The following is a 25,938-nucleotide window of genomic DNA, read 5'->3' on the forward strand; positions in this document are numbered from 1 at the left end:
ACCTCATTCAACCCCACTACGAATCATCGTAACCTTTAAATACACATAAATGATATGATGTTGCTGAAGATTTTAGCTAAGAAAGCTACAATTTGTGGAAAGTTAAGCGCACACTATATGACCTTAAATGTGAAAGGAGTTAGAAGCCAAGAAAATAACAGGACTATATCCAAACATCCATTAAACTTGAAGGGTCCTGGTGTGAGAGAGGTTGGGCACAGGTCACCAGTCAATTACAGGGCAGAAATGAACAGTTGCACAATAACATTCCTCAGCTCATTCTGCACACGGCTCAATACACTGTTGTTTTACCAATGCAATCACTCCACTTAGATATGTGATGTTACCCTTTAAGGTTATATCCTGTTTTGAAGCAACCATGTAGGTTCAAATACATAGGTGAGCCAAATGGGCCGGCCACTCAAATAGCCTGGAGCGCAACATGCTACTCCAGGCTATTTGAGAGTGGAAAACACAGCTAGCCCATCTCACGCTTTGCTTTGCTTTTATGTGAGGCCATCAGCCCCTGGGAGATCGGTGCAGGGAAAGTGAGACTTAAAAGTGGTGTGTTGCCAGTAAATCAGGTGGGAGAAAAGGGATTACTTCAGGGAATGCAGTTAATTCAACCGATAAATACCAGAGAAGAGAGGTGATGAGAAGCGAGAAGTGGAACTGAGAGACAGAAACAGGAAAAGATATAGAGAGAGAGAGGGTGGAATACATGTACAGTGAGAAAGATGTGCTAGCCCAGTGGTCAGGTAAATAAACTGTTTACACAACTTCTTTAACACACACAGGCATGCATCAAAGGAGTGCCCCTGACTTATAATAGTTAGTCTGCCATTCTGCAATTAAATAGGTCAATTAAGAAGCGTTATTTTAAAACCTCATTTGGATTTAATAAGCCAGTTTGCGTAAAGATTTCTAGAGCAGATGGAGGTATAAAACTACAAGGTGTGCACTTATAATGTCCTGAAATAATGCTACTTTAATGAGGGTTATAATGTTCAATGTTGTTGAAATGTTGCCAGGATGATGCTGATTCAACTGAGACTAGATTTAGTGGCAAAACATTGGATTGCAATATACAAGGTAATCATGTTTTGTCCAATCATTTTACATACAGTGCTGGACTAATTTGACTTACAATGCAGAGTCATTAGCAACAGAAACATCATAGAGGTACTTGAAGAGCTTATATATGATGAATATAATTATATTGTACTTATCCTGTCAATCATATCAATGTATTCATTAATACATAGAAAGTATTTCAGTTTGAATATACATCTATACCTGAATATACATCTATACCTGTCATCATTAACATCACTAAGGATGTCCTTGCCCCTTGCACAGAGACACAGCCTCTGAAATATAAGGTCATGAAGCACAGAATAAAAGTGCTTCCCTGGTCCCTCGCCATACTTTCATCGGTCCACTGGATCGTCTCGCTCCTTGGCTTTGCTCCTCTACTGCTCTCTAAAAAGTGTCTCAGTCGGACATTAATAAGAGCAATGAATAGTGCTATGTGTCAGGAACTAGCACAGGCTGTGAGCGCTAAATTGGCTTTAGTGTGTCCAGCGAGCAGGAACAGGGGGGGGGGGGGGTGGGGATCACCTGCGCCCTCTCCGCTGGGCTGCACTGACCTCTGCAGCGCCGGCCACCTGCTACAGCCACACAGACACACAGGCCAGAGAATCTACTTTCCAGTGTATTAACAGTATTGTGTCAAATATTGTACAAAGGAAGGAAATATGCTAAAACGTTAAAGCCCAAATCCAAAATTCAAAATAGCTATATGCATGTCCTCTATTCAGCAGCATTGTTGTATTTAAATTTAATTTAAATCACAATAAGCATTTTAATTTTAGCTAGACTTACAGTTGCATTAGGAAGCCTAAACTGGCCCCAAACAACAACTTAAATCAAACAAATGGAATAAATGCCTCCTAATAGCTTAGTAATCCTCTCTCACTAGTAAAGCCCCCAAACTTAATTAGCAGGATGAAAGGTAATGTCCCAGCAGCATTGCCCCTACATCTCACCCACTCCCTTCATTAAATTACAGTCAGATGTTAGGTAAAGCCTTCTTTCTCCTCTGCCAAGACACTGTAAGCCACACAATTGGAGGTTAGTCAAGACTTTGCATTCATGTGGAGACGTCTCATTGAGTTACATCTCTCCATCTGGACTCAGTTTAGCCGTCATGCACACTTTCCCCTCGGGAAGTTTCATCTTATCTTATCTGTTTTTGTGTCACAGAGCCAGTGAACCGTGTTTGGTAAGCAAGTCTGTCCTCTTGAACTCTCTATCTAGGAAAGGCATAACGGTTTGAACTCTGCGGTCATTGATCGACAGGAATGAAGTGAACAACCGGTTGTTTATGCCTGCCACATAATTAACCCCTGACCTTGAGCATTCGTTCTTCGCTGGGAGTAATCATCCTATTTTTTTATAGCGGATAGGGTTTCCCCTGGGGCAGGCTGCTGCTGATGCCCAGTGATTCCTGCAGGTGTTGGATATGATCGCGAAAAAATTGCAATCCACAGATAAAATGAATTTATCAGGGGAAGAAAAACAAAGAGCCAATGATTTACATGACTTGGGTGGCTGTCTGACCATGAATAATGTATTCATTAGTTTATAAGCTATATGACAGAGGGTTTCATCAAGGAATTTATGAGAGAAAATATGTATTAGAATGTCCTGTCTGAGGACTTCAAGGACATGAAATAAAGCACTACTTTAAGGCTCATACATACTTTACATATTCCACAACACATGGCGTTATAGTCCAGTGATCACACAGACACATTTAAGGGAGCAGAACATTGCATATGATTAAATGTCATTTTATGCACACGGCAATATTGTTGCTACGGCCGTCGCCTTCCCGGTCCTGTTAACTCTGTTTTGCCTGTGTTATATGTAAATGAGCTGTGCGGTTGCCCTGATGTCATTGGCGACCAATCTCCTGGTCCGCCCCCGAAGATTGTGATTGGAGCATGCCGGGCCCGACGCGCTCCAATCCCAGCGCACACCTTCCGGAGACGACTACAAAGCCTGTGGACAACGATCAGTCGGAAGGCTCTGATGTGTGGACAGACACCTCTCGCTACTTGCTCTTCGTTTGTAGATTGAGCTGTTAAACTGTGTGTAACTCGTGTGGTCCGTATTTAGTTTAGTGTTGTTGTGATTAGATGTGTTTAGATTAGTTTAGCATTTACGTTGACTGTGGTCATTTAGCTTAGCTGTGTTTTCCTACAGCCTCCATTTTGTTAGTTTGTACCACTTTAATAGTGAGGGTCCTTTTGTTTGTTTCAGGCTGCATGCCTTCCATTTTGTTAACCTGTTATTTAATAAACTCCTTATAATTATTACCAATTCCAACCGGTGTATGTTGCTTTCCTCTTCCCCTAGTGGGGACGTAACAATTGTAAACACATGTTTGATTACGGGGCTTCAGTTTTGATAAGAACAACAAATATTATGGTGACCCATCTTACATTCCTTATCCATCCTATGATGCAATCCTCACACTGTTTCATCTCTTTTGTTAGTATTACTTCTCACAACTCATTTTTGAATGTTATGATATACAGAGCCATCTGCTCACATCACACGGGGAAATTGCCAAAACTAGATTGCCATTAAAAGTAAGATAACGGCATTGTTTTCCCAGCTGCATTGCACCACGTCATGTCTACTCTCTTCAGTTGTGTGTGCTTTATATTAATGTTTCTCATGATTGAAGGCTCATACAAGCTTTATCATAGATGCACTACAAATGCATACACATATGTCACAAACAGTATCCAACCTAAATAGATTAGTCCCTGCCTATGTGCATTCCAGGATAGTTCTATAATAGCACTGTACTTTCAGAAATGCTGACTTTTCCTCAGTTCTGCTTCTTTTCGTATATGGGCGATCAGCCTTGGATGCTGTGTTTGACAGGTCCTGGTGCATTGAAATGTGTCGAGTCCACACTACACAAGGCCGAGACAAGACCTGTCTCTCCAGGTTGAGTCAGAGAAAGAAGATGGAACATGGAAGTGCCTGTCTTCGCTGTCAATCTTTTCTGTCAATCCTTGACTTGCCCAAGTAACTATCACCACATACGACAGGATTCCTTTCTTGGGTCCCATCGAGTCCCAGAACCGGTTAAAATATATGTTTTTACACCAACCAAAGTATCCTCTTTTCCCAATTTTTTTTCAAAGCTATACGAGTAAGCCTCGGTCATATGTATCTAGGCATAGCATATAGATTTTATTGATCTCATATGCAGAAATGTCTGAAAATAATTATTGGCATGTGTAGATTAGTCCAACAGTGGTACAACCCGTATGTTTCAAGTGATATGATGATCCATGGAGGTTGAATTCAGGATTATTAATACTGTTGCGAGACACTTTTTGAAGTGGGATTAGCCCAGTGAGTCATTATTCACAGCAGCAATCCTGGAGTCCTTGAAAAAGGTGTCTTAGGAGGGAGGTTTGAGAGAAGAAAACACTCATCATTTCGAAGTCCTGAAGACCAGGGGGCTCTGCTGAAGCTGGGATGTGCAGAATAACACTTGGAGGAAAGCCTTAAGAGTCATTTTAAGTTTACAGATTGAGCCTCCACAGCAAGTGTGAGAGGAATACTGATCTACCTGAACATTATCAGGGTACACTTGAGTTTAAGAGACATTCAAATGGCATGGGATGCAGAAAGATAGTTGGGGTAGATGATGGCCGTAGAGCAAGCACTTGCTTGATGTGGGGAATACTGAGAACAATAAGATGTCTTCTCTGAGGAGACCCCAATAATTGAGTATATTGTGTCTTAACAAACAACAAATACAGCTGTGTAAATTAGTTATTAGTTTTACAGGTATTAAGAATTAAGACATTAGACAAAAATACATTTACCTTGTGGTGAAGCGTCATCAAATGTAAGGGGATAGCCAAAGGTTTAAATGTTCACATTTCTAGGGACTATAAATGGTAGCGCCACATAAGTTAGAAATCCATCCATAATCGTCAAGACAAGATTTGACCGACTACTATTCACATTCTAAACAAAGACTGTAAAACCATTATTATATTAAAGATGATAACACCCTAAAGCATTACATGGAGAACAGATCTAAAAGGATTCAACAAGTTTACTTTAAAACATACGATCTGGAATGAAAGCTGCATCATGATTAAATATTTGAAATAATATTCACTAAAAGAAAGAAAGCTTTTTATAAAAGGTCAGATTCTGAATCACTTATACAGAGTTTAATATTGTAAGTGCTGCAGAATTAAGATGCTTTAATGGTTTCAACAGAGAATCATTTCACAGTGATTTTTATTAATTCATGTCCTTGCTGACCCTCTCTCTGATCTATCCTCCCTCGTCTAGAGAGGATTTCATGAATGTTTTGGTAAAAAAGTACTGTCTATTCACACATTTTAATCATTTCTTCCACAGTGAATAACATCTACGATTAAATAGGAGCTGGAATAATGATATAAACAGGGGTGCACATAACTTTCTTAGTGAGTTACTCAAATGAGTACCACCAGGTGACAATGTTTGGTACTCAGGGCTGCCCACGCAAAGTTCTGTGTTCAGCCCCTCTGTTTCACGAACGTCGACGACGAGGGGTGTCATGTCGGTGGGGGTGTTGTATTGAAAGTCGACGGGAGGGGTGGGGGTGGGCGCTACTGGAGCACGCGCGTGGAACTCACGCCGGAAGTTGTGGCACAATTCCGTTGTAGCCTACACACCGACGTTACCAGTGATCGAAGCGCCTTCAGGAAATGCTTCACAAGTCCGCCGGTACGCAAATGCGCTTAGTGAGACAAGTGACGGTACGCATTTCAGATGTTTGCCGCGCATGCGTACCTGCGTACCAGTTATGTGCACCCCTGGGTATAAAGATATAACAAGACCATCACCATTCGTTTCAGTCATGTTGAACTCATTCCATTGTAAAACAACTCTAACCAGACAAATTCGACCAGACAAATTCACCAACCTGAAATAATGCAGCTCTGTGTATTCAAGCAGAACATTTAGCAGTGTTCTACTTTGGCTTGAAGAGGCAACCAGAAGCCAGAGCAGGACAGGGTCTAACTCTTTTCTGCCACCTGGGATTTGGAAATGCATCTCTATTTATGCTTTGGCCATCTGCCAAAAAGTTTATCCTTACAGCAGAGGCTAGGAGGTGAAAGTAAGCTCAAGTGTCCAAAGGGGCCTTACACAATTAGGCCCCGGTAACAGCTTGCTCTCTAAAACTCCTCCACAGGAAGGATAAACCAGTCGATTGGGTCTTCAGGGACAGGGAATAAGGGAGGGCTCGAGGAAACGCACTAAATTGAACAAATACACCCACGGTCCTTTTTTGACAATAATCATCTAATTATTTTCTTGCTATTTTTCTTCATAACATCCGAAGACAGTAATGTTGCTATGTACGCCTCTTGGTTCTCTGACACGATTAAATTCAGTAGTTAAAACGCAGTAAACTCCACAGACTCATCTCATAGGTGCACACACTTTCTTACCCTGATGAGGCGCGTGAATCATTTAATAAGTGGGCGAGGAGAGTTTGTGTGTTTGACACTTTAAAACTAATAAAACAAGATAACTTGACTGCTTAATTATTTCCAACAGTTTGACTGCTCAGCCTCACTTGTTTACCGACAACTTAATATGTAGACTTAAAGATTGACTCAAGACTTAATCACATCAAAATTGATAAGCATAACATTTTTTAAGAAAGGCTATCAGGAGATTTGGTTCCTTTTTTTGTTGTTTTCAGATATATTTTCAACATACAATAATATCGAAGTGAAACATCGCGATTAGTTTCAAAATAAAAAATAATTGCGACCCACTCAGATTACAATATGTGAGTCCTGGGAAGTCAAAACCTCAACAGTACTTTTTTTTATTTAAATGTGAACAAACACAACTGAGGAACCCAGGCTCTAAGAAAAACCTCTCCTGAAGCACTATAGCAAATTAATACGTTTCCGAAAGTGCTGGCCTTTCCCTAAAAGACTAACAAGACTGCACTTAAAGCCACCATTCTGACCATTTTCTACACCACTACCAGAAGGCATCCTGAACCATGTGGATTTAACTGCATTGTTGAAAGAAAAATGCCCCAACTTTAATTTTGCTAGCAAAGCACCACCTTGCCAAAACAAGAAAGGTCATGAAAGTATGTTCGTACAGCAGGTTTTTTTGGCAGAATTTGCAGAATTGAGTGCTTACTAACGACATATGGAAAAAAATCATCAATGATAGAACATATTGCAGGCTAATGCTGACAAGAGCAGGGCCAAGCATAGACAAATCCTGGTATATAGTTTGTTTTGCCAAAAGGTCTGTTTGGATCCGTCAGACTCAAGGCTCTATTTAGATGGCAAAAAGAAAACATTAATGTCAGTAGCGCAGAATAGGTGGCCCTGAACAGCATGATCCAGCTTGTTTCCTCAGCTTGTTATCCAAAATGCCCTCTAACAGAGACTAGATAGGGTCAGCTCCTGGGATAGGAAAAGGAGCAGCAGGATAGCAGAGAAAATAGACTTTACAACACCACTCTTTCACCAAGGCTCCTTCACTTTGTAGAAGCACACATACAACAAGAAGCAACCACACTGTGAAAGCTACAAAAACATATCTAGCTGACATGATAACAATAAAATACTGTTATTATAGTATACTTTACCTGGTTACTGTCTCAATGTGCCTTGTTCTTAGCAGGTCTATCGTTTCAACAGGTCAAATAATTGCCAATTAGCTATTTATTAGGATTCAAACAACAAATGCTTAAGGCATTCATTCAGTTGATTGGACGATAGGAGTGTCCTCCAAACAGCATGATTGCCTTTTAATAAGACCAAGTATAAAAGGCCACACAATTTGCTTTAATATAAGTGAGACATGTGGCTGTGTGTCTTTCCACTTTTTTATTTATCTTGTTAATTGAGATGTATTTCTTTTTTTTACTGTGTATACGCCAAAGTTCACGGTTCAGTATCAGATTTTTAGAGTTCGTTTTCAGAGTATTCAGAATCACTGCAGGACCATTTTCTCTCCCACTTGTATATTCAATATGGAGGCCCTTTGAGACACACTGCAGGGAAATGTGAACAGTCTTGTCCTTCGACAGCCTGAGAGACGAGACTTTTAAATTAGATGGTGGTCCAGCAAAATTGTGAAACCAGATTATATTCCAAAGAAAATCTATTTGCATGTCAGTGGGGATTCAACCTATGCCAAATGAACTATTCATACATTTACTATATAAACAGTATGTAGGAAATATATATAGAAATAGCAAGTATTAGAAGACACCAGTAATTCTATATGAACAGAAACCAACATAATAAAAGTATATCCTGTGTCTAGATTGAAAGCGGCACGTCAGCGTCGCACAACCACAGCATTAAGTCGACACTGAAGCAAATATACTTATACTAGTTCTAAAAGTTAATTAGCAAAGAAGCAGCCATACTTTCTTTGCAGTTTTCAATGTAGAATCAATAAACAAACAGCAATTAAAACATCCCTGGTATGCTTTTATAGCCCAACGATGAAAATAATCTACCATTTTGTAAGTAACTTAATGATGGTCATTCGACAAATAAAATAAATACCCTTTAAGGCAAGATTGACTGACCAGGTTATGAGTAAACCGCCATATAAATATGTGTTTCCAGTGACATAAATGTGGGGCGCTTTGAAGAAAGAGGACAAAATGTGCTTTGAGCTAAAACAACAGTACCGCTGGTCCACAAGCATTCCCATGTTGATCTGCACACTGAGCATATAAACAGGGTCTCCATGGGTTGTTAATCGTTGGCGTCTAACGCTTTGACTGTGGGATTGTGGTCAATTCTTTGGATGTTTGGTCGACTATGGCCCCTTCCCTCGGGATACTCTACACTCATCTCTTCCTATAAAGGCAGCTTTCCGGCCACAGAGCGAGAGCAGTGGGTGGGCTGTGGGATTGTGAATGTAAGGCAGAGAGTCTGGAGATGGCCTTGTCCTCCACACAGCTCTACATCACAGTAATAGTGCAGTGGGGAGAGCCTTGAGTACACAATAGTTCTGAGGGCACTTCAGGTAATAAGGCATATTTTTGGATCTGTGTTGCTAACCATGAAAAACTCTAGCAGGAATGATTCGTTACTCAGAAAATTATAAAAGAGACAATCTTGAGTGAATAACCTGATGGATTCATGCTGTATACTGCCAAAACAGGGTGTTAGTTTGAAATAATGTATGTTAGTTACCCTAAGAAGAACAGAAGAGGAATATAAGAGAAAGTCCTACATTTTAGAATAGGTGTAAATTATTCTGAGAAATCAAACCTGTGTTAAAAGTTATTCATGCTAATTTATGCATATAATAATACAAGTTGTGTGCAGATTAGCATCATTCCAGTAAAACTTCCTGACACTTGTAACCCAGAGGCTTTTAAAAGGATGCAGATTTATACCAGAACAGACCTCAGGCACTGTGACTAAACCAATGTTGTTTATTTAGAAAATAGGTTAGCTTTCTTTGGACAAAATACTCCTTCAACCCATTCACCACGGAAAAGTTTTCCTTTAACAAACTTTCTTTCACCGTTTTATAGTTACACTTAAATCAATGTTAATCCCGTTAGCTAAACCTGCCCCGAAAACTTCATTTAAAAAATAATCTAAGTAGAAAATATGGCCTCAAACACATTTCAGCTATACTTCTCATACTGTAGGATCTAAGACACTAAGTGGATTAATGTAAGGCTTTCCCCCAGAGCTTTAAACAAAATAGATGCAGCACTTTCTAAAGCTTAACCTCTGAGATGATCTTATGGAGTTGCGATTTGCAAGACCATTTGCTTGAAATATGGGTCAATTTGTTGGTTCAGAACCATTGTGCTTTCTACAAACACAATGAAGATACACATTTTGTCAGAGAGCAACTGAAGAACCGATCTCAATACATGTACATATCAAATTCAAGCATTTAAATCATTATATTATCTTAATGTTGTGTTCAATACATCAGCGTTTCAAACATTCCAGCACCTTGTTCCTTCCAAAAAACCCTATTTTGTATGTCCGACAAGAAGATTTCTATATATAACTGAAATCATTTGGGATGTGTAATGCCTGGTGATATTCCATTAACAGCTACAAAAGGAGAAGGACATTTTCATGCCTTATCGTGATCTTTCATGTGGTGACTTTTACCGTGCAGCCTCACAGTAAGAAGGAGATAACAACTGCCTCAATCATGGTGAGAGGGAGCAGAAAACCACCGGCCCACCACTCTCCCTCCACCCCCCCCCCCGCTGTCCTCGCTCTGTGGCCTCCATCGGAGCAGAGGAAGATATGCCAGCTAACAAGGGCTCTCTCTCTCCCTGTGCCATGACAACAAACTGGAGATCCGCCGCTGCCAAGTCACCTCCTGTGAGGCAGTGGCAGGTGAGAAGGGCAAGTCATTTTTTGCTTAAAGAAGTACAGGTAACTACTCAGAGGTGTTCCGCTAAAGTGGTGAGTGTTCACAGGGGCGGGATGGGCGCTGGGAAACACGGTCGGACCTCCGCCTCCGCATGTACCCGACAAATAAAGTCTCTTGTTGTAGTCAAATGCTTAACGGTTAAGATGTACATAACAACTCTCCTTTTTGATACTCATTCATGTTGCCTCGGGCTGTAGTTCTGTTGTCTATGCTCTCATCTTGCCCTTACACTGTAGATTTAGCAGAACAAACAGATGCAAGCTGAAAATAAGTCTTTTTCTGCTGCTCGCTCTCCATACAAATACAAAAAATGGGAGTCAGAGGGCCAGTACATTAGAGATGAAAAAAAAGAAAAAAATAGATATAGGCTCCACTGGATACTTCCTTTTGAACTGCAAAACACACTGAACTTGTCGGTCCTTACTGTTGTAACAAAGAGTACGCATAGAGCTAGTCTGTATGGAGTCTTTCTCTCTGGTGCTGGGAAGCCACAGCCATAAACACTGGCTGATTATCCCGTGGCAAGAAACTGTGGAGGCAGCAGGGCTAATGCAGCAGAATAGCAACTGTCAATAATCAAATACAAGGCCAGGCTTTAAAAAAAGATCTCACACATCCTACATTTAGCATCAATCAATCCGGCCTTACTGGTGGGTATCAGAAAAGAAAAGACACCTATTGATCAAAGAAAAAGATAGAATCTGCTCTAAGGACTTGCAGTCCAAGGAAGAATGAGAAAGACCGTGAACACCAGTCACTTAGGAGACAATTAAACCAAAAATAACTTAGCTTTAATCTGATACAGGGACTGTCACTGTACCAACACCAACACCAACACGTTTGAAAGAGAGTAGCACAGAAGCTGCAGAAAAACAAGCTTCCAAACTCAAAGATAAAAGAGTGATGTTTTGGTTTCTCATCTGCTAACTTTCAAATAAATGATTCAGTTTTACTGCAACATATTCAATTACAAGGATGTTTAACCCGCAAAGTGGGCTTTTACACAAGGCTGTTTACATTGCGGCATATTTCCATAAAAAAAAAACACTGCCAATAAAATTCCCAACAGTCTACACAGATATTTGTCCTTCATAGGCCAAAAATGTGAGTGTATTTTGTCCTTCATAGGCTGTGAATGTGTGCCCTAAAATAATCTGCAACCTCATGAAGACTGAGGCAATCAGTCCCAATCTTCCCACTGTGACAGGTCATTACAATGTTTGGCTACTCGCCCAATAACGTGCCACTTGTTCCCCTTGTCACCAAAGGGACGTGCCGCCACACTATTCTAAAGATGAATGACCTTGTGATAATAAGGGCTCTAATAATAAAAGCGGGGACATTAGCTCAATATTAACCCTATTCAAGTGGTGTTGGGACTGAGATTTAGTCAAACTGATTAAAAACTGAGTTTCATTTAAAAAATAAAAGCTTAAATCATTTTGATGGGATAAAACTCAATTCAGCAGAAGCACATTAATATTGCAATGAGAAAAAGACACCTTTGTAATTTCACATTTACACATTATTGTATAAGACAGAAACAATACCCTAAGGGATATAGCTGCATATAAAGTGGCTGAGGTAACTCAAACTCATAAACGATCACTTTATGGATGCTGTGCCAAGCGCTTCAGCTGTGATTATCTGATGTCTGCCATGCAAATGGAAATCTACAACTCTTCAAGTTGAGTTAAAAGAACAAAACAGAATAAAAACAAAGCAGTTTACATTTAGTGCGTACAGTATCTGCTCATCAAACAAGTCAGAAGTAGCAGCTCCTTGCTCTCCATGTGCGACATCATTTCTGGTTGTGCTTAATAAAAACGGTCTAACAGGCAGGATATGTAGTGCATGTATTTAGGATAACTTTCTAAGGTGTGAAATTGGATTTGGCACTGAAGGAGCAAGGAGAGATAGTAAGAGCAACAGCAAAAGAAAGTCAGTGCTACAGTAGGCAACAAGTCTATAATGTTATCTCTGTACGGCACACTCCACACAGAAGAAACAAATACATTGATATGGGCTACTGATTTTAAAAACTGGATTAGAATAAACATACAATATTAATGTAATCCTACGATACGTTTCAATGCTTATAAGGCCCTTTGTTTTTTGTATATTACAGAATTCTCAGTCATATTTCTTTCTTGTTCTTGTTTCATCCTTTTCAGCACCAACACCATGCCATAACAAAGCCAGCTTAGCTGTCATTCTAAAAAGGAACGATTATTTATTTCCCTTTATCATTTAATTGCAGGAATTATCCAGACGCGAGATTTGATTATTATTAACACAATTCTTCGTCCCTTTCACTCCTACTCTCTTTCATTCAACTGTAATGACGGTGAGGAGAATTGGCTGACATTAACGTGTATTCAGCCCATATCAAATCAGTTTCTCACCACCCTAAGGGCTTAATAGAAGACAATAACTGAATTATGACATGAACGCTGGCCAATTGCTCACAATTCTGGCTGGAGATAAACACAATGACATACTGTATAGGCAACTCGCTCATTTTCTTTTTACAAGTGTACCGTTTCTTAAAAGACATAAGGAAAAACCATATGGAGTTAAATAACGAATGACACTGACTGTGTTAAAAAAAAAAATAATAATCCTTCCCTTTTTCAGTTAACTACTAAATGGTTGTCTTGTTGATCCTTGTCTGTGTGGCAGAGTAAAGAGACAGGTATAAATGGTGTCTGTAAGTGTTGGTTAACATCTCTCTTCCTCTCTACGTGTGTATCTTTCTTTCTCTTTCAAACTGATAATGATCCATCTCACCACACAGTTCCCACCATAATACATTCAATCCATTACTTAGAAGCACACCTGTGATGAAATGAAGGACAACTGTGCTGCGCTGGCTAATGCAATGCTCAGCCAAGCGCACACACACAGGCAGGGCAGCCACAGGACTATTTATCATACTGCAGGATTTAGCAAGATCTAGAATTAACAGATGAAGAGCTACATGCTGCTTTCAAATCCTGGGATTTATTCAGAATGCACAAGTTTTTTTAATGCAAGTTATTATTAATAATAATAATAAGAAGAAGAAGTAATGATATTTATATAGCGCCTTTCAAGGGACCCAAGGTCGCTGTACATGGTGGACAAACAAAACAAACAGACAATCAAAGGGCAAACAAAAAAGAAAGGAAGCCGGGGGACCAAGAAAGGGCTAGGGCCCGAAGGCCAGGGTGAACAGGTGTGTTTTTAATGATGATTTGAAGATGTCCAGTGAGGCAGCATTACGGATCTCGGCAGGAAGTGCATTCCAGAGGGTGTGGGCCGCAACGGAGGCGAGAGCGGGGGATGGAGAGCAGCTCCGAGAAGGGGTGTAGGGATGGAGGAGGTCCGATAAGTACTGGGGGGCGAGGGTATGGAGGGACTTGTACGTGAGGAGGAGTGTTTTGTACTGAATCTGGGACTTGACCGGCAGCCAGTGTAGGTGGATGAGGGTGGGGGTGATATGTTGCCATGGCTTGGTGCGGGTGAGAAGCCTGGCGGCAGAGTTCTGGACGTATTGGAGCCTGTCCAGGGTTTTGCTGAATAAGTCTGCTGTGTGTATGTGTGTGTATATGTATGTGTATGTGTATGTGTGTGTGTGTGTGTGTGTGTGTGTGTGTGTGTGTGTGTGTGTGTGTGACTTTGAGCCACATACCAGGTAATTGCTGGAAGGCTTAAAGCTGTCCCAATGTCAAATCGTCAAGGGCTTGAACGCCCTGTTTCGGACATATTTGTCGTTTTTTTGCAACCTTTCAGTTAAACTGACTGTTAAGCTTCTCATATTAAATCACACAGAGAAACACTACATTAGAAGCGATATTGGGTATATGTACATAGGTACACACACATTGGCTTATATAGATATATAGATATATAGAGTCAGGCTGTTTCAAACACCAAGTTTAAATATTGACCCAGCATTTAAATGTTGCTTATGAGGTTTTTTAACAAAAAACAAATACATTTATTTTGTTGACATTAACCTCTTGTCCACTCTCTTAAACAAGTGCCTGGAAGAGGTTCAAATAAAACCAAAAAATCCAGAGTGGTAAGTAAGCAGTGGTGTGCATTTTCTAATAACACCATTTTTTGGCCTTGCTTCCTCTCACACCCAAGCACTTACTGTACGAGGTGACGTCGATGAAGTTTGAGTTGGAAGATGGGGAACGAGCAAATGCGCTGGAGGTAAGGGGGTAGGAAGTGGGGAAAGAGTTTGTTGCCCCCCCCCAAATTACACCCCTGACCCGATTTGGCGTTGCATCTGGTGTGATCAAATCACAAAATGCTCTGTCGTTCGTTTTTCAAATTGAATTGACATATTAACTAAGTTTCACTCCGTGGTTAACATGTTTTGTAAGCAGTGCTGTGTGATAGTGATGTTGACATAAGCAAGCTTCGACACTGCCGTGTAATTTACTTTAAAACAGCTGAGGACAGTAAAAAAAAACAGACTACATCAGGAATAAAGAAGACAAACTTGACTTTTTTAAACATCTTAAAAGCTCACCTTGGCTTGCCTTTTTGTTGACGTGATGAGTTATTAAATCAAACAGCCTGGTTGTAAAGGCTAGAGAAAGCTTTGCAACAATAATCAATAGAGGCTTTTGTTGTTAGGGATGTTTCCCATTTCCCTCTACTTTGCTTACTTTATTGTAAGATGTCTTCAACAACATCAAAGCAAGCAATTAGACCTCTGATTACATCATGGAACAAAATCTGCAGGGCACTCACACAATGCACATGTTTTAAAAGTTTCTGGTGCTTGTGACACACACATTGGCTTATACCTTACATTTGCAATAGCCATTACCCTTGTGCCTACTTTCATAGTGTTAGAGGCTTAAGAGTTCAGAAAGTCCGTTTAAGGATAGAGCATAAATTGTACCGGGCTGGAGAACAATGGGTCTGTTCTAACGTAAAATATTATCTCATAGGCAGCAAAAACCTTTTGACACTAACCTTTGTTAAGAGCATGCTCAACAAAAGAAAGCCAGTTCAGCATTTCTTTTCTCTTCCAAACCCACTACGATTTTGCTGAACTCGTCCTTTCCACAGTGATTTACTTCCTACCAGCTGTTTGACATTTATTCACTGCTCAAGGTCAACATTTGTGTTTTTTTTTTGTTTTTTTATCAAATCGAACAGACACATCCTTCATTTCATTTCATTTCAAACCTTTATTTAACCAGATTGGTCCCATTGAGATCATAGATCTCTTTTTCAAGGGAGACCTGCAAAAAAGTCCTACTTCATGGAAATGTTAAAAGGATATAGGATTTCCAAATCCTTACAAACTCTATTGTTTTGTTTATTTACTGAAAATGTAAGTGTGTGCATTGGTGTTTTTTTTAAGGCAAGAGGAGGCAGGGATCCGACTTACTGTGTTGGCAATGCACTCCACTGAAGCCTGGTGGACACTTGCAGAAATAACCAATGAAAGTGTCCCCCCTGTAGGTCTCACTGATCTCACATGTTCCTCTGTTGTGGCACGGGTTTGGATGGCAAGGGCCTGCATGGGAAAAGAGATAGAAAACAATGTTAGAAGTCTATTTGTTTCCAATATAAAATTGTTTTAAAGCCAGGAGACACTGATAATGAGCTCCATCTTTAACTTTGCACTGCATACAAGTACACATTGCTCTAGGTAACATATTGACGCTGGTGTAGCAAACAGTTTTTCAGTGTCTGCATGAATAAAAATGAGCATTACCATGCCAACAGTGACAGAAAGTTCCTCCAAAACCTTCAGCCAAAGTTTAAAAACAAACTAAACTAATCAAAAGTGTATATTGCCTGTGTGCTTGAAGTTTAAATGCATAAACGACACTGAGTTGGACCTTGAGAGACAGCGTATAAGTAAGTTCGTCAGTCAAAACTGAGGACGACAGGAGAGCGGGGGAGGCTGGCTTTCAGCGACTGCTGCTGGTCTCTGTGGCTTGGAGGGAAAAAAATCATTGAATATGTCGCCTCATGGGAGGCAGCACTTCACCCTTGCAGCGCTAAGTGGAGAGCTCAGAAAAATCTGCAAGGTAAAGCACTATTATCAGGGGTGCACTTTCTTAGTGAGTTACTCAAATGAGTACCAGGAGACAATGTTTTGGGGGGGGGGGGGGTGCCGGAGCACGCGCGTGTAACTCGCGCCGGAAGTTGTGGCACAATTCCGTTGTACACACCGACGTTAACAGCAGCCCCGTCTGTGCGCACGGCGACCGGCTCTGTCGTCCAGTGGAAATGCTTCTCAAGTCCGCCGAAACGCAGATGCGCTTAGTGAGACAAGTGACGGTACGCATTTCAGATGTTTTCCGCAAATGCGTATCTGTTATGTGCACCCCTGACTACATGCAGAGAGAAGCATGCACGCCTCCACACATACACATACACACACACACACACACACACACACACACACACACACACACACACACACACACACACAGTCCACACAAGAGATTGCAGAGGAGTGAATTGCTACTGACTTTGACTACTGAAAATAATAATTGTCTTTTCAAAAATGAAGACTGCAAGGATTGCTTTCACTTGCATGAATGATCAGTTTTTGCACATTTTATTTTTATTTAGAAATTGTTGTGTTGCTTTCTTTGCTTTGCTACTGATAATGTGAACTAAATATGTCCACATTACTTTAAACACTTACCTATTTTGTAAAGTGCTACTACTGCAAATCAAAGGTTGTGTATGCTGAACGCTGTGCATGGGTCAGTATAGCTCAGTGATGAAAAGGCTCTTATGCGCATAGCATTAATTTGCAATGGAATTTATATTCATAGCGACTGAGCACATGTATTCTTGCTGTGTATGCAGTATCCCATTCATCATGACCATTGTTTTCTCTTTAATATCTGGGTGTAGTGAACACGGTGAAGTGAATCCATTCATTGGGGATTAAGCAAACTAAATAATTTCCATAAAATAAACACTGTTTGTTCCCATAATGTCATCTCTTTGGGACAAATGGTAAAGACCACAGCTTTGAATGAGTTATTACAACCAAATGTAAATGAGACAGCAATATATGACTTTAGGGCAATGGCCACAACATGGTGCCCTATGACTGCCATCTAAGATCTTTCTTGGACTAACCTGCCGCCTGGGGCCAAATGCAAATGACGAGGCCTTGACGCAGGGTTATTGGTTTCATAACTCAAGGGCCTGCCAATAGCTGTCTCATCTTTTAAACATAGAGTTGAACCACTGCTGTCAAAACTTTGTGGATTGAGATTGGATTGGAAAACTTTACAAGTCTACCGTAGAGATATTAATGCAAACTGGACTAAGGCTGAGCACGTTGAACATTCAAAGACAGATGTGAGAAGAAAGTCTGGTGGTTTATGTGATAACTCATGATCAATCTAAAGCCAGTCTTTTGACAGAATAACCTATGAGAAGCAACACAAATGTTATTATATGGGCCTTCATTTGACATTTTGGTCTCTTGATACAATTGATATTCTTGTCTTTTAAAGTCATACCTTAGGGTTGACAGGTAAACTGGTCTCTGACAGGGCTCTTATTTCATTTTAAACGATAAACAAGAAGAAGAAGTCTCAAGGGTAAGACTATCATGCACTCTTACTGTAAGTCAATTTGACAAATGAGAAGCCATGCACACAACATTTGACAGCGTCGGTAAACAGGTGCAGCCTTGGATTGTATACTACATCATCGGCTCAACCATTTAAGACTAGCCCCAACCCACAAAATGTACAGGCTGAAAATGAACTGAGTCAATAAATAAATAAATAAACACCAAAAGCAAGCTTATTATTGTTCTCTCGCTGGAATTAGTAGGCCTCTGGATATGAATTACAAACGAGTTAATCCTGTCGAAGTCGTGCCATTTCAATGCCAGGACCTGTGGTAATAATGAGAGTGGTGGCTAATCAGTTGAACAGAGGAACGTATAATAGCTTTCAGAGAGGCCCTGCTCTCTGAGGGAGAGGGGGGTGACAGGTTTCAGGGCTGTTTTGACGTGACGATCTATAGTCGCACCATGCATACTGACAGCCTCCCTAATGGAGAGCGCATAGAGCAGAAGAAAAAGGGAGAAAAGGAGGCGGAGGGAGAGAGAGTCAAAGAGAGTCTGTGTGCGAGATACAGAGAGGGTGTGTTTTAGAAGACAGCTACGTTTGAGTCTGGAATTTGTTATTCTTTAAATATAAAATGCACCCAAAGATTACAGAGCAATATTTCAAAATAATTGATTTGCTGTGATTTAAAAGGGCTAAACCACCATTTTAAATCAAGAATACTACAAGGTGGAGGATACACTGCATATTTGTTACAGTCTGTGCATTTAAATAAAAAGAATAAGCAAAACAATGATGCACCTGAAATGTAAGTTACAAAAGCACACACATTAAATCAGCATGACACGCCATATTAAAAAATAACAAATGTTCTACTTGAGAAATGCAAAATGACCTTGCTAAAAGGAATTCACCATAATAATAAGAATAATAAATTATATTTATATAGCGCTTTTCTTGGAACTCAAAGACGCTTTACACTATGAAGGAGGGTAGACAAAACAAGGACAAGCAAAACTAAAAATATATAAAAAATATACAAAACCATTTTTAATTGCTCACTTAGTGGGTTGAGATTCACAAAAGCATCAGTGAAGGATGATCCAAACACTCTTCTTACTTCCATTCATGATAACAAATACAAATACATGTATAGACACTAGGCTTAAAACCCAAGGGTGACACAATATTCATGTATTTCCATTTTAGAAAATAAGTGTTATTTTAGGCTTCAAAGCAAATGAAACAATAATCGACTGCGACAAATGAGCATTTTCGGTAAAGCATGAAGTAGTAAGGATGGTCATGATGGAAGCAGCAGGGATGAGAGGACACAAAACTGGAGATCACAACAAAACTGTTCAAAAGAAACAGCAAGCATCTTTTCCAGTGGAGGCAGAGAGGTGGTCATTGTGTGTCGTCTGAGGAGATATCATCAGGCTGTCAGCTGATGCTCTCTTCACTCAGCGTGTGAGTTGTGTGATGCATGTCTGCAAGAAACGTTGGCAGCTTTCATGTGTGAATGTCAGCTGCTGCTCCGCTGTACAAGCCAACCCTCGCTCAGTGATTGATGTGAGCCTGTGTTGTGTCCTGCGCGAACACTTTCATTTATTTTCTGGCTCCAAACAGAGTCCAATCTATCAGCTGTGAAAGCCTGACCAGTGGTTAAACACAAGGAAGCATCCTTTGTTTCCTCACAGATCAATCATAAAGGACTGACAAATCCAGGGTTAAAGCTACATATGTGCTCTTTCATTTTAGCTGACAGCTGTTACAAACAATAGCGTGTTTCTTATTTAGTAGCAAACACTAATTTCATTAGACTTTAAAACATAGCCCCTAATAAAAGATAAGGTTTACAACACCATTTGTTTACAATGTGTCATTTTAGAGGAGTAGCTTGAGGTATTAAGACTCACTTGATTTCATAAGAGCGACATAATTAGCTGAGCCTCTTGTTCACCCTGTTTTTCTATTAAAGAGATTGAGAGTAAACAGCTCTAAAAAAAAACGTTAACACCATACACTATCACAGCTATGTCACTAACAATAAAAATGCAGGGGAAAAGTAACACGGTCTTTCTATCGCGTTGGTTGGGTCATAAGGAGGTCGGATGAGGCTTTACCGACTGCTCCTTGATAAAGATTATTGCTGATCCCAGTGAAGTGGGTCAGGCTGTGCCAGCTGACCATTTACAGCAGCAGTGGAGGTAGTGCTTTTAATCCATTATTCTGACTTAACACAAACAAGCATCTGCACCCGTCTTGGGTGTCGACAACTGCACTACAACTGCAGGTACATCCACTACTTTTATTGAAAAAACTTTACATCGAGGAGATTCAGAATTGTAGTTGACTGCCAATGAATAACCCTGAAAATGAAATAATCAACTCTACGTTTCAGTTCCAATTCATCCATTTTACACAGCAATAAGTTTACAAGCCAGCCCATCAACCACCTTGTTAAACTTCCATAAAGGTCTTGAACACACATTTTACCTGCCTCAAGAGTGTTCATTTACATTGAAGCTCCTACGCTCTGAATGTGCACCCAGCCACATCCCAGAGAAGTCTGACATGGCCTAATTGTGTCAAATCTCATTTAAACCAGCCTTTTTCTTCATGATGGCTTCACTGGTTCACGGGCTCATGGTCATTGCACCCATCCTTCACCTTGACTGATGAAAGTTGGCATTGCACCACCAATATTACATCAGTGTTCTCAGCGTGAACCGTGCGTACACTCATGCTTTTAGTGAGTACTTCTATTCTCCTGTGCCCTTGCCATTTTTGACTTTTTCAGTCAATCAGCATTTGACAGACCACTGCACTTAAAAGTTCAAAAAAGTAAGCATCATGCAGAAACAAAATGGTTTTGAATATGTCAAAGAAATATTCAAATTGAGAGGTCACGCAGAAGATCAGCATCGTTCTTGGAAGATCGAGAAAAAAGGCAGAAATGGAGGTTGCTTTGTCAGATACTAAATGCCATGAAAATGTCAGAGCGGAGTCCCTGCCTCCCAAAGGTCTTTTCTTTTCCTGATTCTAAGGTTTGTTAGAAATGCCAAATTGTATATGGTAAGATAATTCAGCTGTAACCTAATAAGATTCAAGATAATCAGACAGAGACTGGCTCCAACCGGTTCAATGGTAGTCTATTCTTCATTCTGCAAAGACACTGTTACTTATCCACTTAACCTTCACTTCAATTATGCTTCTTGAGGTCTCAGAGGCTCGATGCAACCACAGGGCTTGTGCATTTATGGTGTTTGTTGTGATGGCATTTGTTCTGCTCCTGTAATGGTCTGTGCAAATGTTCAATTTGTGTTCACATGGAACTCGAAGTTCACCCCTCTGTCCAGCACTACTTTACTCCACTATACCTTTAAATAGGAACTTGTTTTTCGGTGCTGTATTCATGCTCTGCATATCATACAGATAACCTTTGCGACACAGTGTGCTCATGCAGAGCTGGAGCTGAAACCATCTTTAGAGAACATGCGATGATCTGAAAAGACGGATGTTCAAAAGGAACAATATTATCAATGTGGATATTTGATTACCGGTGTCTCTTCATATATGTTGCCCATTATAATCGTAACCTGTTTTAAAATAGGAGGGGAAACATATGTATATGTCATTTTAATGAGCAGATAATCTTTTCTGTGTGAAAGAGATCAGATTTAATAAAGAAAATATTTTCATTCAACACATTAAAGGTCCCATGTCATGCTTTTCTGGTTATTACCCGTCCCCTTGTGTGTTATGTAGCTTTTTCTGCATGTAAACAGTCTGCAAAGTCACAAACCCTCAAAGTACACCCTGTAGCGAGTAAAACACAGAAAAGACCCGTCCATGCTGCCCCAGAACGTTTCGTTGGAGATTTTTCTTTTTCCATTTTTTTCTTCCGGAGTATGGTGACGTGACCATACCCAGGTCCAAATGGACCAATCCGTGGAGCTCCTCACTAACACACACTCACTCAGCCTTATCTTTTCTCAGCTGCGGCTCCGTGGATGTCTCAGCCTGAACTCAGCCTGAGACAGCGATACACTGCGAAACTCAGGCTGAGTTCAGGTGAGTTTCGCAATGTCTCGCTGTCTCGCAGACCCCACGCAGCAACCAGGAAACGACCCCAGTAATCCAGCTCACACTGTCCGCAGCAGCGAGCCCCGCAACGTCCCGCCAACACGGCACCCAGACCCCACGCAGCCTTCTCATCTGTTTGTCTGTTTGTCTAACGCCATTGTAACACATAATCACTGATGTTCCGCTGTAACGGTGGTTGCCTCATCAGAACAGAGTGGGCGAGCTGACCAATCAGAGCACACTGGGCTCATAGGCAGGGGGGGGCAGGAGCTCCAACAAGCCGTTTAGGACAGAGAGTGAATACACATACTATACAGAGATGCTGTATGAGAAACCAATGTGAGTTTGGAACATTGAACAATGTAAATCTATTCTAGTAGACCTCAACAATGGAATTATGATCAGACATTATGGTCTCATATTATGTTATTCATTGTACCATTCTGTTCAGCCTTTGCTATTTCTCTGTGGTATTTTTGCAGCAGAAAAGGAAAGGGAATGTGGAAGCAGTCCTTTGTATTTTTATTGTTATCAAGAATTTCCCATTTTGTACATTCTGAAAATACTAGATGTACATGAAGAATCCAACCTTAGATAAAATGCCCATTTTCTCATTTGATTTTCCAAGGCCAGAATTAAATTCAATCTTGTGTCACGTTTAGCACACTAAGCAGAATCTCAACCTCAAACTTTAAATTGTAATACTCAAATCAGCCGTAGACACACAGAATCTAAAGGAACACAGGCCAAACATGGTCCCTTTTATATGTCTGCAGACAAAGCGCATGAATATGTATACTCAAGTTATGAGGGCTGTGAAACAGCAGCTGATATGCTAAATTCTTCAAACCTGTCATGAGTAATTTGGCTTTCCACATCGCCCTGTCCTATTTTCTCTCCAAGTCCAGTTCCAGGTCAGTGGTCACAAGTCGGACCTAATTCGGGTAATTTTTCCGATCTGATATAATTTATTATGCTGTTTGGAGCATTCTCCCTCTGTTATCTGAAATGTGTACAGTTGAAAAATAAAACAGGCTTTGGAAAGACGTTGGCAACAGGAATTATTGCAGTTATTCAAACTATGTTTATGCTCAGGATAAATGTATCAGCTAATTTGATTTAGACTATCAGTATACTGTACTGTACTGTACTGTACTGTACGTCTAAGCTTTACTATTATTGACTACAATTCATGTTGAGTTGGGATATTTAAGCTTTAGAGTATGTCCTTTGTGTGACATATATGCCACCAAACAATTCATAATAATAATAATTCCTTATATTTATTATAGCACTTTTCCAGAGCTCAAAGCGCTTTACAAATACACATTACACACATATCATACATGTAACGGTCATGTACTGTGGACAATACCCACAGACGCAGCGGCGGCGGAGGCGGGTTTCGAACTGGTACATACAGTAGGAGTTGTGTGTTATAACTTTGGTGAAAAGGTTGACTTTTCAATGTTGATTTTTTTAATTAGGTGTTCATTTTATTTCTAGTATTTTAGTTTGTGTGAAAATCCCTTCTCAAAATGTGTTTTAATGTACAGGGGTTTTTGTGAGAGTTAGTTTAACAGTAGCATGTAGTAGATATATATTCAAAGTATATATGCATGCACATGTGTATTCACGTGTTTACGCTACTATTTTCTGACTAACTGATTAAAGTCTGAGATTACACTAAGCTTTTAGCATTCCAACAACAAACTGTTTTGATTTTCTGGGTATTATGTCTTATCTAAACAAATCATTCTTGGTTTAACCCATTTGATCTCGAATAAACCAGCATAGATTAATATCAATGAAAGAATTATAGACAAAGACAATTAGATGCTAAGGATTCACTTAGAGTAGTGTGTCTGTTTTCAGTTGCAGTACTTCACCAGGATGTGAAGTGACATTTTAATTATATCACTGATGAAGATAAATCAGGTCCGTGTTTACTGTTGTCCTCTGTGGTCTTGCTTTTGTAATAAAACTCTTGTTGTATTAGTTATTTCAGTAATGAGATGCAGTATTCCTCAATATCAAATATGGTCTCTAAGGAAAGGAACTGTCTTTATGATAATTCACAGATCTTAACTTTACTTCCGATTACAAACACTAAGAGCTGCGAAAGAAACCCACTTGATGTGTTCATAAGGAAATGAATACATTACATTTAGACTGAAGCTAATGGCATGCATTTAAGGATGCAATGCAGTCTACTTCAGATAAAAGACCATTTTGAGATGTTGAAATGGTTGTATATTAACGATACTCTTAAGTTAATGGATTATAAAGTAAAAGCTTCATATACAATCGGAGAGATTTTCAAAAGCAGTCATATAAATTACCTTCCACAAAACACTCAGGTATTCACAAAAGGCAATCAAGTGAAAGCAATCATGGGACTGAATTGGAATTTGATGTTCTGAAAATAATCTCTAAACTCTGCACCAGAGAAATGCAAGATATTTCTTATGAGTCCCACCGTTTACAGAGGTTTCAATAGGCCTGCCTTTCGAACTGAAATACCTAATGATATAATCATCAGTGCTGCTGACCAGGCATGATCAGCGAGGCCACACAAGTATCAGAGTCAGTGGTAATGAAGGTAAGAAGGGGGCATGGCCAAGATTTAGAAAGTACAAGAGCTTTCACCCTCCCTCTCAGACCCACAAACATACACACACGACGGGAAATCACGTTTCCAAGCATACAAAATTCCCACCTGCTGAAGTTGGTTCCTCACCATCTGCTGCTGTTGAGAGACAGAGACAAGAGACAAAGAGAGATAAAATATGTTAGTGTTTCACAATAATGTCACAGTATTCAGTGTGTCAGCTGCATTCAACAGTGTAGTTTCAACTATATATATAAATATATAATTGATTGCGTTGTGCACAACCATATGTGCAGTAAGATTGTACATGTACAGTAATCCAAGGGAGCATACAGTTTGTAAAGCCAGACACACCTGCTACCTGTAGGGTACAACATTCTGCCAAGACAAATACTCCAGACTGCTAACATGAAGCGCAGCCTGGCACTTTGTCACAGCCCATCCCCCATTTATACAATTCTACAACGCTATGCCCTGATTGGTGGCCTTTGACTAATGTGTGTTCATCATTCTGGACCAGTGTAGGATTAGCCCCTGTGGCATACATACGTGTGCTCTGCATCCCGGGTTCCTAAACCCTAGTCTAGCTCTGTGGCTGAGTTTCTGCCCATCTGGCGTCATTACCGCAGCTCTCAATCTCTATCATATCTTGTCAAATTGCTCCTCAAATGGGCCTGGAAGTTGGACACCGCAATAAAGGCAAAAGACCAAGGGCATCAGATGCATGGGATGACAAATAACAATTTGCCAGTTTTGTTAATCAAGAGATGTGTTACAAGATGAACCAATTCCCTTGGATGTGTTTGGTAGATGATGTATTGGGATGTGAAGCATGTCTATTGCAGTGTCTAATGATACTGCTGCCCACCGATGAGCATGCTAGCTTGATTAAAGTATGATTCAATGTCATGTACATGTTTTCATTCTAAGCATTGCATACTAATTGGGTATTAACATAATATGGAGAGGATTAAGGCCATATAGATCATGAGGCAGACAGGGAGACAGTTATTGATGCCAGTATGTCAAACAACTGCAAATGCATCCAAACGTATTTTAGAAAACTAATCATGTCTGATTTCCAATAATAAAACTGTGAAACGTGCAAAAAGCTGTTTAATCTCAACTCCAAAAACATCAGTGCTCCGTCACTTTGAATCCCCG

General features: G+C 40.1%; 1 protein-coding gene across 2 annotated transcripts in view; it reads right to left on the minus strand.

The window, feature by feature from the left end:
• The window catches only part of LOC117472972 (EGF-like repeat and discoidin I-like domain-containing protein 3), a 97,929-nt gene that overhangs the window by 46,623 nt on the left and 25,368 nt on the right, over positions 1-25,938 (minus strand). The window contains exons 2-3 of one of the 2 annotated variants that reach the window (XM_034118439.1): positions 24,883-24,909; positions 15,908-16,036 (exon numbers count right to left, since the gene is read on the minus strand). In XM_034118439.1, the coding sequence (XP_033974330.1) occupies positions 15,908-16,036; positions 24,883-24,909 (156 nt within the window). Of the gene's footprint in view, positions 1-15,907; positions 16,037-24,882; positions 24,913-25,938 lie in introns of both variants that reach the window. The other variant, XM_034118438.1, reaches the window with a different exon arrangement.

The sequence above is a fragment of the Trematomus bernacchii genome, unplaced genomic scaffold (assembly GCF_902827165.1).
Source record: "Trematomus bernacchii unplaced genomic scaffold, fTreBer1.1, whole genome shotgun sequence".
NCBI lineage: Eukaryota > Metazoa > Chordata > Actinopteri > Perciformes > Nototheniidae > Trematomus > Trematomus bernacchii.